Source organism: Saccopteryx bilineata, chromosome 4 (assembly GCF_036850765.1).
Source record: "Saccopteryx bilineata isolate mSacBil1 chromosome 4, mSacBil1_pri_phased_curated, whole genome shotgun sequence".
Lineage (NCBI taxonomy): Eukaryota > Metazoa > Chordata > Mammalia > Chiroptera > Emballonuridae > Saccopteryx > Saccopteryx bilineata.
Genome location: NC_089493.1, coordinates 54,901,629 through 54,915,322, shown reverse-complemented (window position 1 = coordinate 54,915,322; position 13,694 = coordinate 54,901,629). Strand labels below are relative to the sequence as shown.

Here is a 13,694-nt window from a genome sequence, read left to right as displayed (position 1 = left end):
ATCAGTTTATTGACACAGTAACACAACACACTTGCCTCCCTGACACCCCCACCCCCCTCACCCAGTCTAGATCTCTCCCCCTTCCTCCCCCCTTAGAACAAACTGTTCCTTGAAAACAGAAAAGGGTAGACCACTTCTACAGCCCCAGTGCCACCCCAGGCCCTTGGAGCAGGGTCTCAGGCACTATTCAGAACCTGTTAGCAGGGTGGGGTGAGGGGATGTGCAATTAGCACTGTACTCAGCTGAGCAGAGCATCCAGTCCTTAAGAACAGACCCCCCCCAACCCCCAGGCCCTGAGTTGTTATTCCTCTTCCTCCCTGCTCTGTGTGACCCTAGAAAGGAGACACCCTGGGGCCTGGGCCTGCCGCCAGGAGCATGAATTCCTGGCTGTGATCTGAGAATTAAGAGTTTGGCTAGTGTTTTTAAGGCCCAGGCACCCCCCAAAAAAGCCCTGGTGGTGGGAGTGAACCTCAAATGCCCCTATTTAAAATGCACTGATAACATTAAACAGATTAAGCCAGCTTAACCAAATGCCAGAATAACACTAAGCTGTAAAGAAGGAGGGGTCAGGCCTGCTTTCTCCAGGCCAGACACAAAAGCACACACAGAAGGCCAGGTGGAGTGTCAAAAACAACTCAAGGACACTGCCTCCCAGAGGTTAAGAAGCCTATACCCAGGAGCCCCTGGGGTGACAGGAAACAAGGAAAGAAAATACACAAGTCTTAAAAACCAAAAAGGAAAGCCCAACAGCTGGGGAGCCTGAGCCCGACAGTGCTGCCCACCAGCCCTCCAGGCCTTGCCTTGCCCTGCCCTGCCCTGCCCTGCCCCGCCCCAGACAGTGCTCCCCCTCTAGGCAGTGTCCTCCCCTAGGATAGACAGAGCACAGCACACAGCGCAGTTTAAAAAGCTGCTAATGCCAGTTCATAAACATCTTCATTTACTATTGGTGATTACATGTGAATAATATGTTTATACTGTTCTTTATGGAAAACAATTTCAATGAGTCAACTCCAAGAACACAGTAGGCAACCCTCACCCCGAGTCCCTCAGCGTCCTTCCCTAGACAGCAAGGAGCCCCCTCCTCTGTCCCAGGGCTGCCTAACTTCCTTTCTTTCCCCACTGTGGCTCTTGGGCAATGCATAATCTGACTATTAGTCCTCATCGGACAAGTTCTGGTCCAGGGGGTAAACCATGAACATCACATCTGGCCGAGAGGGGACACAGGGATGGCCTGGACGTACAATCTCAAAGCCCAAGAAGCTGAAGGTCTTCAGGAGTGGAGCTGCAGAAGAGAAGAGTATAATAAGCGACTCCGATAGGAAACAAGGGTAGGGACAAATTGAGGAGAAACCCAAAACAAAAATGGAATAAAAAAGCACTAGGCCTGCCTAAGCCCCTTCAGGAACGACGCCCCATGAGTGCCCAAGTTTAAACGGCAAACTCAAGAGCCTCACAGCTCACTGTATAGGAGCCCCTTTTCTCCTCCCCAGACCCCATTTTCTAGGAAGTAGGTCTCAGGCTTCTTTGACTCCTCACCTCTGTCTTCCCGGCCCTTTCTGAAGCAGATGAAGACATAGTTCACTTTCATCTTCTCTTCAGCAAACTCTAGCAATGCTAACAATCTGAAGAAAAGAAAACTCAAGTCCATTACCACCTCTATAGACTTCCCACCCAGCTACTCCCAAAAAAGGCTTTTCTGAGGCTTCAAGCCAAATTATAAATAACTTCAGGGAGGAGGTTTCCTATTTCAAGACCCCAGGAGCCCTGAGTTTAGAAAAAAATAAGCCACAATCTTTAAGAAAAATGTTATTGAATTATTTCTTCCTGGAACAGGGGTCCTTCCTCTGAAATGAATACTGATCAACTAAACTAATGCAGTTCATAAAGCAGTGTGGGGCCTAGGAAGAGAACCCAGTTTTTCAAGGGCCTTCCAAAGGTGCCAACTTTGATGACTATCTACCACTGAGAGAATCTCAGGCACTAACACTGCCAAAAAGGATTTCCTCAAGAGGTTGGAACCACTCATGAATTCTGTCCTCAGGACTGTTTTCTCACACACCTGACTGCTTAGAGGGCCTTGCCCAATCCAGTGAAATCGCAATGGGTCTCTGAGCTTCCTGGCCTTTTGAACCGTACCACTATATGGTGGCTCAAGGAGAATTTAACGTTTGCTGGGAAGAGTGAACCATGGAGTAATTAATGACAGGGATTTGGTTAATGTGATAATGATCTGCTTTAATTACAACCTAGAGCAGCCCTGTTTTACTGGCTAAAAATAACCTGTTTCAAATGGTATCTAGCTCTAGGTCTCAGCTAGAGCTAAGGAAGAAGGCAGACTCCCCACTCTTCTGTTCTCTCCAGTAAGCCTATGCCTTTCTCTGGAATGGGACCTCTTTCCCCATTTGTTCCTTCCCTTTCCCCAGCCCTCGCTCCTTACCCTTCTTTGCTCCCATCAGCTAATAATCCATCTGGGATTTCTACAAACAGGCTCTGGCTGGACAGGACTGCATCCCAGGAAGAGACCTTCACCTCGGTGACCTCATATTGGAAGTGGACGATGTGAGGTTTTCCATCGTTCAGAGGGAGGTCCTGGGTCACAGTGAGCTTCTCGTCCTGGGAGATTAGTCAGGGAACAATGTCACTACTGCTTCTGGCCTCATCATAGGCTCCCCAACCTCAGTGGTACTGAGAGTCCCCATACAGTCTATCTCAGGGTAGCATGGGCTAGAGGGCACGAAAGTGTAGAGCTGTATGCTGGCTAAATAGGACCGTCATTCATCGGGCACTAAGACTAGTTGGTATTGGCTAAAAGCCAGTGCGATGGGAAGGAAAATATAAATATTTACCAAGCGTGCACTAGATGCCCAATATTGTGCAAGGTGCTTCCCCATTTTTCAATCTCAACAGCACTTGAGGTAGGCAGAATTATGCCCATTTTAAATCTGAGATCTACAGGCCCAGAACAATTCAGCAACTGACCCAAGGCTCCACAGCTAGTGGAAATTCAAACCAGGTCTCCCTGACTCAAAGCCCATGCCTGTCTCCCCAGCACCACAATTTTTCCCTTCCCTCTGAAAGAGAAACATCAGGAACAAAAATATGTCTGAGGCTTGGCTGGGGCCCAGATCAACCAAAGCCTGCTCCCAGGTGGACTGCAGGGTCCATGTTGTATATCCTGGCCACAAGCTCAAGAGATCAGAATTCAGCTGCCCTGCTGCTCTTCAATGCCAGGCTTAGGGAGAAGCTAAACTAACTTCTAGGCCTCAATCACAGGAGATTAAAAACCAGCAAAGGGCTGGCTACCCCAGCCCAGATCGTTCCCAGGAAGATTCTCAGGGTTCTCTGAAGCCTTTGGGCTGTGCTATATGCTACCAGGGTGATAGGTGATTGAAATGTAAGGCCCCCTCTCCTTACCACTCACCTCCACACTACCCTTCCCACCCTCCACACTACCCCTAACCCCTCTACCCTACCCCTCCCACCCTCCACACTACCCCTAACCCCTCCACACTACCCTTCCCACCCTCCACATACACCCTCCCAATCAGGCTGATAAGGGACAAAAGTCAGAACGGCAAAGGGTGAGGACAATGAGAAAACTCCTCCTGGCCCATGGTCTTTCTCAACAGAATCTGAGGAAGGAGCAGCACCAGAAAAGAGCTCTCACATCCCCCTCACTCCAACCCTGAACTGGCACTCAAGTGCAGACCACCACGCAGAGAAGATGGCAGGGTGTTTGCTTGGTGCTGATATCCTTCTAGTACTCTTCAAAAGCCACATAGCAGCCACAGTTGAAAGAGGCCCTCCCAATCCACCTACTGGCCAGGCCTGAGTCAAAAGACTAAGGGAAGTGATTACTGCCCAGCAGCAGCAGCACGGTGAGTCTGAGAAGGCTCTGCTCTGAGCCTTCCACCACAGGGTCCTCCTTACCTTATATATTAGAGCTGAGAGAGAAGGATCCCTGCCACCCCCTCGCCCACCGGGGATCTTCGACAGTGGGTGAGGGGCATCAGGAGCACCACAGAGGCCCTGGAACAATGTGCCTGCAGCACTGGAGCTGGGGACAGTTACTCAAAGGCAAAATACTACTGCAAGAGACAGACAAGGTGAGACAGTAAACACCAAGACTTGAAAATTTACTTCAACATCCCATCCCAACCCTTGCCCTGGCTCTCCGTAAACAAGTACTCTAAGGCTATGCCACCGGGCCAGTCCTTGGGCTTCGGCTTTTAGAGCTACCTCTGCTCTTAAAGGGCAGGAGCCCACCATCCTGCAGAAGCATAGGGAGTCCTAGAAGGGCTAAGGGAGTCCAGCTGGATACGTGACCAGAGGAGCACCTGTCAAACACCAAACAAATCTCTGTGGTCCTGGCAGACCTTGGGAGGAACCAGATCCTGGCTTGCCTGCCAGGCTGAGAGCCCAGTACCTTCCAACAGCCCCCTTCCTTACCCCAACAGTGTCTCAACCTATGTGGCACAATAACAAAGCCTATACAATCACCTCAACCTGAAGAGGCATATGGCCTCAGGAAGTCATGTGGTCTGGGTACTGTGTCCCTGCGGACCACTCAAGGCCACTTTTCCAAAGGTGGCCTCCTCTCTTATCTAAAGAGAGTAACTAGACAGAAATCACTTACCCAGTCCATCTAAGGTCAAGAACTGAATTAAATCCACAGATCTGGCTCCCAGAGAGGAGGTACACTATAGTACAGAGTATTATGGTGTCTTAAATTTGTCCCTGGTGTGCCACCAAATGCTAGGCTTCCTTGCCCTTCTTTGCTAGAGTCTGACCTAAGCCTGGGAGTTTAGGTGTCTTGACATGGTCAGAACAGACAGTCAAGTGTGTATGTATCAGGGGTGGGTGGTTGCTGAGAGGAAATAAACATGCTGAATGCCAATAATCATCTCCAACTATGTGCCCTTACTGGCCATCAGGATTTTCAGTGGGACCCAATAGGGTTCCAAATCTGCTCCACTGCCTTTGAATCCAATTTAATGGCTCCTTAAGCTGAGATATAACTCATTCCGCAGGCCAAGGGCAGGTGAAGCAATGAAAACGGTGAAGTGTCTGTGCGTGTACTCCATGACTCAGCCTGCTCTCCCAACAGTGCACATCTCTTCCCAACTGGTTGTCTGTCATGTTGGTAGCTTGAATCAGCTATAGGGGAAGTATTTACATACCAGAAATTAGCAAATGCTCTAAATTAAGGTTTTTCCCCCCCTGAAAACCAGTTTTAAAATAACATGAGACACATGCTTTGCACAGCATTGCATGCCAGATTGGGGTTTTTCTTAGGCTCAGAGTGCAGAACTGAACTCACACCTACGCTGGCAACAGTACAGTAACTAAAGGGGCAGAGCCCAATGAGACCTTCAGTACTAAGAGACCTGTATAAGCATTCCAGCTGAGACAGAAGTCCAAACCCATTACTACTATAGCTTGGCTCCTCTGTTCTCCAGGGTTTCAATAAGGGGCCTAAAATTATACTTGGAAATTTTGCTAGGAGATGGCTCTAAGGCAGTGTCAGTGGGCCTAGAGCAACATCAGCACCTGGAAGTGATAACCACATGCACCACCTCCTATAGACAGCCTCATCTCCCACTCCTGGCCTCACCAAGGAACACAAGCCATGAATGAGGACTATGCTACTGTTCTCAAAGATGGGGCTTGTTTTCTACTAGGGACAGTGAGTTGTTATGATCCCCCCTTCTGGTGTATTAGGGGTAGAATAGAGTGGCACACACACATCCCACATAGTACGGTTCCCTTCCCATTCCCCTGTGACCACTTCAGGCCTCTAGAAAAAGCTGGCTCACTTGTATTGGTCAGTGAGAGTTACCAAGGACTGGACAAACCTCTTGAGGTAGACAAATGAGAGGTAGCCTCCTATACCAGAACTGTGTGGGTTCACAAAACAACTAGATCCCAAGGAAGGCCCTTGGAATTCTACAATTCTGGTGCTCACTCAATTAACTTCAGAATCCTGCTCCCAGAGAAATTATTCCTCAGTGATCTTTTGATGAGTTACATTCAGCCCCTGACCTGCATTCCAACCACCATCTTGATTCTGAGCTAATTTTTACTTGCAAATGGCAGAGACAATGGGGCCAACCCACTGAAAAAATCAGAATAAGGTGGGTTTTCCTTTTTTTAGATCCAGAATCCCCTTTGTCTTCTTAGAAAGAATCCCTAGGGCCTTCCCTATCTCCAGCACTAAAGTATGAGCTTATGGTGTGTCTAGTGTCCTGATCTTACTCCTCTTCAAATAAACGCAAAAAGTCTATTTCATGGTAACAAATCATTTACTTCCCCAGTCACAACTAGGATCCCTGGAACCCTTTCCTCGTCCCCCACAAAGTCTACAGAGAAAGCAAGTGTGTATGTGAGTAGGGGTAGAAGGGTGTTTCAGGCCCCCATGCTAGTATCCAGTTCCCAAAGAGAAACAGCTGGGGTTTGATATAAACTTAGTAGATAGTAGATCACAATAATTATCTTCATCGTCTATCATAACGGATCTGTTTTTCGTTACTTGCTATGAATGGCAAATTCTCACAAAAAAAACCTAATCATTTCTGAAGAAGGGAAGGGAAGAAGGGAGATGGGTACAAATGTAATGGGGAAAGAAATTAAGGGGCATAAAATTCCCCAGGAATGGCCTGCTCTTCTTGTATTGAATTTAATGTTCAAATGGTACTGTGGCAAAATATGCCACCAACCTCAATACAAAAAGTGGATCATGGAGGACTTAAGCGTAAGAGAAAAAAGTAGATTCTATCACAAGATCCAAACCAGGTTAGATTTCATATTCAGTTTAGTCATGTTTCTACTGGTTCCAATACCTGGTATTTTTTGTTTGTTCTTTGAGAGAACAAGAGAGAGACAGGGGCAGGCAGGCAGGCAGACAGGAAGGGAGAGAGATGAGAAGCATCAACTCATAGTTATGACACCCTAGCCTGACCTGTGGTGGCGCAGTGGATAAAGCGTCGACCTGGAAATGCTGAGGTCGCCGGTTCGAAACCCTGGGCTTGCCTGGTCAAGGCACATATGGGAGTTGATGCTTCCTGCTCCTCCCCCCTTCTCTCTCTAGCTCTCTCCTCTCTCTCCCTCTCTTTCTTCTTTCTAAAATGAATAAATAAAATAAAAAAATTAAATTTAAAAAAAAAATCTCACATAGTTATGACACCCTAGTTGTTCACTGATTGCTTTCTCATATGTGCCTTGACCAGGGGGCTCCAACTAAGCCAGTGACCCCTTGCTCAAGCCAGTGACCATGGGATCCTGTCTATGACTCCACCCAAGCCGGCAACCCCATGCTCAAGCTGGTGAGCCCACGCTCAAGCCGGCGACCTCAGGGTTCTTAACCTGGGTCCTCGACAGCCCAGGCCAATGCTCTACCTACTGCGCCACTGCCTGGTCGGGCCCAATGCCTACCTTTTTCCACTCCTTCTTCACATCCTGCTCACTCCACTGGGGGGCAGGACTGGTTTAATCTCTACCACACAAGGATAATTTGAGAAGCTCAGTCTAGAGGCTGAAAAGATCATGGCTGATTAAAGAGAATCAAATGTATCCAAGTCAATTCGGAAGAGAGATGAGAGATTGGAGCCAATCTGTTAGTGCCTTTTCCTTTCTCAGTTGTTACTGGACATGCCCATGGAAACACTCCTCAGGATACGTATGAGTGCTACCAACATATCATCACATCATGCTGCCTCCAATTTAAAGCATTCTGTGACTGTTGTCTAAAATGTCCTTAGCAGGTTGTAATTTCATATACTGACTACAGACAGGCAGTGTATGAAGCAGATGTAGTCCTGGGGAATGTTGCTGGTAAATCAAATTTTTATAATTCAAATTATATTTTAAAATCTGTAGGGTGCTTATCATTTAAAGAAAGTAACCTTAAATCTCTTCATAAAGGATCTCCTGTCAAAAATCACTTTAGTTGACTGTCAATTTCCTATATTTAATTTGCTCAAAGCAGGACACAGCCTGCTACATAGAATAGAGACTTAATATAACAGCAATTCTGTGGCTAACTTCCATTCATTAAATCTTAACAAAAACTTGAATTCATATTCTTCATATACTTTGATCATGTTTTACTTGAGTCAGTGGCCTGAGCTCTTTCATGTCTGCACCCTTTCTCTCTGTCCATTACATGTCAAGAGGAGGGTCAGATGGCCTTGGTATTACCTACATTGTGGTATCAAGTGAAAAAGACATAAAAAGCATATTCCCAAACATTCTACATTCATTCCTCCCTTTCACTCTCTTCTGACCCATTCCTACCTCTGGCCCTGCCTCTTAGAACACTACAGTGCCTGACTTCTCTCACACAAGCAGTTCTTACTCTGAGACTAGGAAGGTCTCTGATGACTAGCCCCTAAGCAAAGAGGGACCAATCCAGGGCTGCCATGACACTTAGCTAAAAAGAAATATGAAGAAAGGTGGGAGGTGATGGCCACCTCCAGTCTAGTGTGCGCGTAGAGGCTGATTTCCAGCTGCCAATTCCCTTTCCATATGAGAAAGGGGCCCTGGTTAGATGCCAGGCATAAGTCATTTCATTAGGGCTGCTCTGTGTGTGCCAAAGGGAGTCTACTTGCTAAGCACAATTATAAAGAAAATGACATCACCACTCTGAATCACAGACTGAAATCAAAACTGGGCTTGGTTGATTCTCCACAAGAAACACACCAGTGGCAGCTAGAATATCTGTGTCTCTGAGGTTTGCTTATCTTATTACACAGATGATACTGCTACATCTTCCACCAATGGTGGGCAAAGCTACATACGCTATCAGAGGTTGGTGGATAGCTAGGTAATCATGCTTTAAAATAAAGTGCTTAAGTTTACGTTTTAAGTACCTCGATCTAGTTTGTATAGTGAAGACATCACCCAGTTCTGGCCTCTTCCCAGGCTAGAATCATTTCATTGTTTATATAATATCAAAGGCCTAGGTAATTTTCTTAAGGCTTATCTTACACATAGCATTTTTTTCTGCTGCTGCCAACAGAAAACTACCTGTTTTGTTCACCTCGAGTAGCAAAATTCTCACCTACTTGGACATTTCTGATCTGTAGCTTTCGATTAGGCTTTACTGCCTTCCAAATCATGTCACCAGCTTGAATCAACACTGCATAGTGTTTCAAAATAGGATGAATTACTTTTTCTTCTAGAAATGCACATATGTAATGTCATCTTTCTACCCCAATCCTCAGTCCCCTTTTTTATATTTCTGAGCAGCTCTGAGGCTAAATTTGGATTTCTTGGCAGAGTGAGGAATTACTATTATTAGTTCACACTGCTTTCTGAAACATGCCTCCAATTTGGGGGGATTCCTGACTATACTAGAAGACGTCTCTATCTCAGGGATGACCTTGAAGGCACATAACAGGAAAACTTCTCTCCCTACTACCTCATACCCAACAAGCCAGAGTGCCAGTAAGTAAAGAACAGCTAAACCAAATTCTTTGGGGGGAAAGACAGAAATTCCATTACCAAGGGAACCATTTAGTAAAGATGCTCAAGGCTCTGATGTGCTCTTGTACCCTCTCTACTCCCACCTCCACCTAAAACCACCTGTAGAAGCAAATGCTTCTCCCCAAAGCCCATCAGAAACAGATGGTTCTCGAGCTGGGGCAAGCTCTTTACCACGTACTGTACTGTCACAGGGACTAAGCAAGACCTAGACAGACTATCTTCCTGCTCCTGAAAATCCAGGAAGAGAAAGGCCAGGAAGCTTAATTTCCTCGGACTTAAACCTCATGTCCAAAAACTATAATAATAAAAGTGCCTGTATTTGTGTCTTCTTCCTTCCTCCACCGTCAGGAGTCCTGACATTCTGGAGGTACTAATCAGAACAAAACTGGAAAGGAAGAGCCTTGTTTTCAAAACACACTGCCGGCTCCTCTGCAAGTATTTCTTCCAGGAAACCAAGCCTCCACCTCCTGAATATTTCACTGGAGCCAGGGAAGCTGGAAAGCCCATCCCCCACCCGATGGGAGCTATACTCTCAGCTAGCAGCTCCCCCCTCTGCGGATACAAAACACCAAGAACACTGAGGGGGAAGAACATCCGGCTCTTATCAAAATCCCTAGTTAAGGCTCTACCAGGATTTCTTTTAGAAAAGTTAGAGGCAGCCAGAGGAGGCTGGGAAACATGCTATGGAAACAGGATTGCCATAACTCAAAGAAACCAGACACCCCTGCACACACCACCCCACCCCCAGGCCAAAGTGGAGGTGCCTGATCCAGGGCCTTGCTCCTGCCCAGGCCCTGGCAAGCTAGCTGGCTCCTCCCTCCACCTGCCTGTCATACAGCCAGCCCCTCAAATTACCAACACACTAAGCAAGGGCCCTAGAGAAAAGCAAGCCTGTTTTGCCACTTAGGAAGCTGGAAGGAATCTCCAAGTTAAGCATACCCAACCCCCTCTTCGTACATGTAAGCACACTGGCTACGCCAGAACTAAAACTCAGGTCTCTCAACCTCACAGTCAGTGAAGATCCTTATGTGCTGGTCCCAAGCGCTCATCTCTCAGAGCTCAGCCTGCACCGGACTAGGCGCAGAGACCAGCTCATTCCCCCATGCTCCAAAGACTGCCTGCTGAGACCACCTTCCAAACCCCACTGCTGAGACAAAAACATAAAGACCAGGAAAGGTTTTCCTGTAGGTTCTTCTGCTTCCCTCTGCCTCTGTGCTTCATTCTGCCTTCTCCCATAACTGCTGGCTATCCTCAGAACACACACAGCCATGTCTACCACAAGTAATACCTTTTGCATCCAGCAACATCCAAGTATACATCCACCTCCACTTCCTCAGCTCCAGAAGGGCTGGGTTAGAGAAGATGGAATTAAAGACGAGACTGCAAAGGGAGATGGACATGGAGAGTCTTGGAAAAGGAAAATATAACAGCAGAATGGGACTGTAGGAAGAGGACTTGGGAGGGGGGGTGCTGGGTCAAATTGGAATGTAAGAACCAGGAAACGAAGAGTGAATTTTCATTCTACATGTAGGGAAGAAATAGAAGTGTGGGCTAAAAATAAGAGTTTAAGAATGAAAATGGCTGTTGGCTGAGAACTAACAAGAGGCAGGAGAATTTCAAAGGCTGTTGCAGGTATCTTGGGTATTTCTGGGTAGTACCTGGGAGAGAAAGGCTAAAGAAACCCCTGAAGACAAGGTCATTTTCAGAAGAAAAAGGGTTGACACCCATGAAAGGAATATGATGGGAAGGGTCTTCTTGGGGGAGGGGTGCAGAGGCAGTTGTTTCTGGACCCTGGCTGCACATCAGAATTACCCAGGGAGCTTTAATAATACGCCTGTGCTAATACCTGGCCCCATCCTATGCCAACTACACCAGATCTCTTGAGGTGGGGCCCAGGTGATTGATTTCTCAAATGTGCAACCAGAGTTAAGAAATACTGAGATACAAGAAACAACAAAGACCCAGCTGGACGATTTAAGGATGCTACTGCTAAAGGAATGGGAAATGGCAAGTTAGAAGCCATTTTAGTGAGAAAGGAGCCCAAGTGTCAGAGGAACCTTGAGGAAGGCTACGTTTATACGAGGAACTAAACAGTCTAGTTTTGGACCAATCAAGGCACAATTTAAGAAGGGAATGGGTCTGCTTGCAAAACAATGAGGCCCAACTGAGGGGCAGAGGCCATAAGGCCAAATCTGGAGACAAAGGGGCTGGTGTGAGGAACTAATGAGCTTCAGACTCATTTTGGAGGGGGCAGCACAAGTCTAGGGGGAAAAGGAGGAAGACAATGAGACCCATATTGCAAGTGGAAGCCATTCTGGTGTATAAGAAATAACTGGTGTTAAAAATGGTGGGGAATCAGGAAATTATGGAAGTTTCAAAGATGAGTTTGAGGCAGAAATATGGAGTATGTTTGAGGGAGAGATGTTTGAGGGCCTTGGAGAAAACCGGGAGAGTCAGAGAGGAAAACTGAACTATGAATTCTGCCTAGTTTAAGCAGGGGGAAGTAGATATGATGTAAGTTTAGAAAAACCACTGGTGCTGTTTCAGAAAGATGTGCAGCCTCTCTCTCCAATTAACAGGGCCAGGTGTCCAGAGTATGGAGGCATTGAAGGTAGGCAGAGGATAAGCCTTCCATCGGAGCCAGCGTGGGCTGAGTACTCTGATCTCTTCATTTAAAGATAGGGTTCAATTAAGATGGGAAGAGTGAAAGTAAAGATGAGTTCCAGTTGAGAGTGACTAGAGGGCAGGAGTGTTGAGAAGAGTGTTTGGGGGACCCCATTACCAAAACAGGAGGGAAGACAGGAGTCAAGTCCAAAGTGTTGGAGAATTAAATAGAATAAGGTTGGGAGACAGGGGAAATGGGGCCCAACTAGGAAAAGAGCGTTGAGGGAGGGAGGAAGGGAAAAGATGAAGCTGGAGTACAGAACTAAGGAGATAGCTGGGCATCACTGTAAAGACTATTAGCCCGGGGGGGGGGGGGGGGTGACGACAAACTGAAGGATGGAGCCTGACGGGGGATCAGAGAGGGTGGCAGTGATAAGACAGAGGTCTAGCTGGAGGGTGCAGTTTGAATTAGGGGATTTAAAGGGTAGGGTTAAGTGACATAAAGGGGGAGGAAGAAAGATTTGGAGAAGATGGGAAACAATTTAGAGAATCTGGATGAGGGAAAACCCCACTTTCAGGAATGGGGAACCGATCGGCGGAGCTGAAGGAAAATGGGGAGTTGATTGGAAGACTGGGTTCCGGTTTCTGGGGGCTACAGGATGAGCAGGCCCGGACAAGGGGGATGGGCAAGGCTGGCGGGTGGGGGCTAAAGGACGGAAGGAGGCCCCGTTGCGGGACTGGGACTTGGACTGGGGTGGCTGAAGTGGGGAAGGGTCCAAGTGCGGGCGGATGGGGCCCCGCCGGGGGAGGGGACGGGAACCGGCTGGATAGTGGGGGAGGAGTCCCTCGGGAGCCGATGAGGGGAGGATGGGGGCGGGGAGCCTGGGCCGGGCCGTTACCTGTCCTGGGTGTTTATCATCCTCGGCGACTCTGCTCAGGGTGGGAGGAGGCGGCGCAGGGAGGGGGTAGGTGGCTGAGTGGGTGGGTGTGGGGTCGCGCGCGGGGCCGATCTCTGCGGGTTAAGTCCCTGTCAGGCCGCGGGCCCAGAGCCCTCCTCCTGCCTCAGCGAGCGCCTGCCTCCAACTGACCCTCCCCGGCCGCCGCCGACACCGCCGCAACCGCCCCGCCCCCGGGTGCTCATCTGCATAGCCCCACCCCAGCGCCGCGCGGTGTCCTGGGAAACTGGGGCCCACAACAAAGGGCAAAGCACCGCCCCGCCTCCAAGCAGGCGCTCCAGGAGTCGGAGTGGGAGGTAGGGTGAGGGTGGGTGGAGGTCCAGATGAGAGGTTTGAGGGGGTGGCTGTAATGCTGGGAAGATGCGTTGTATTTAAAAGTAGAATTTTCTGCGCTCTGACTCTGACCTGGAGCCACCAGGGCCATGTTATTTGTAGGTTATTTATTAAACAAGACAAAATCTGAATTCTGAAAGCACTAGACACATATTAACGCCATTACCAGGCTAAGCCCAAGCCCATAGATCTCAGGTACCTCAGCTCCTAATGCAGATCAGTAGCCTCAGCTGTCAGCTGAGATCAACAATCTGCACCGTGAAGACAAGTCTCAGGTCAACAGTCAAAGGCTGACACTGGCTGGTGGTCATCTGAATT

The 13,694-nt window shown here is 48.0% G+C and overlaps 1 protein-coding gene across 1 annotated transcript; it reads right to left on the bottom strand.

Moving 5' to 3' along the window:
• Positions 1 to 419: 419 nt before the first annotated feature.
• OAZ2 (ornithine decarboxylase antizyme 2) lies at positions 420 to 13,193 on the bottom strand. The gene is given in 6 exon segments (XM_066273844.1): positions 420 to 1,282; positions 1,537 to 1,622; positions 2,438 to 2,613; positions 3,931 to 4,011; positions 4,013 to 4,088; positions 12,987 to 13,193. Coding segments are annotated over 6 exon segments (570 nt in total). The 5' UTR covers positions 13,007 to 13,193; the 3' UTR covers positions 420 to 1,151.
• Between the last annotated feature and the right edge of the window lie 501 nt (positions 13,194 to 13,694).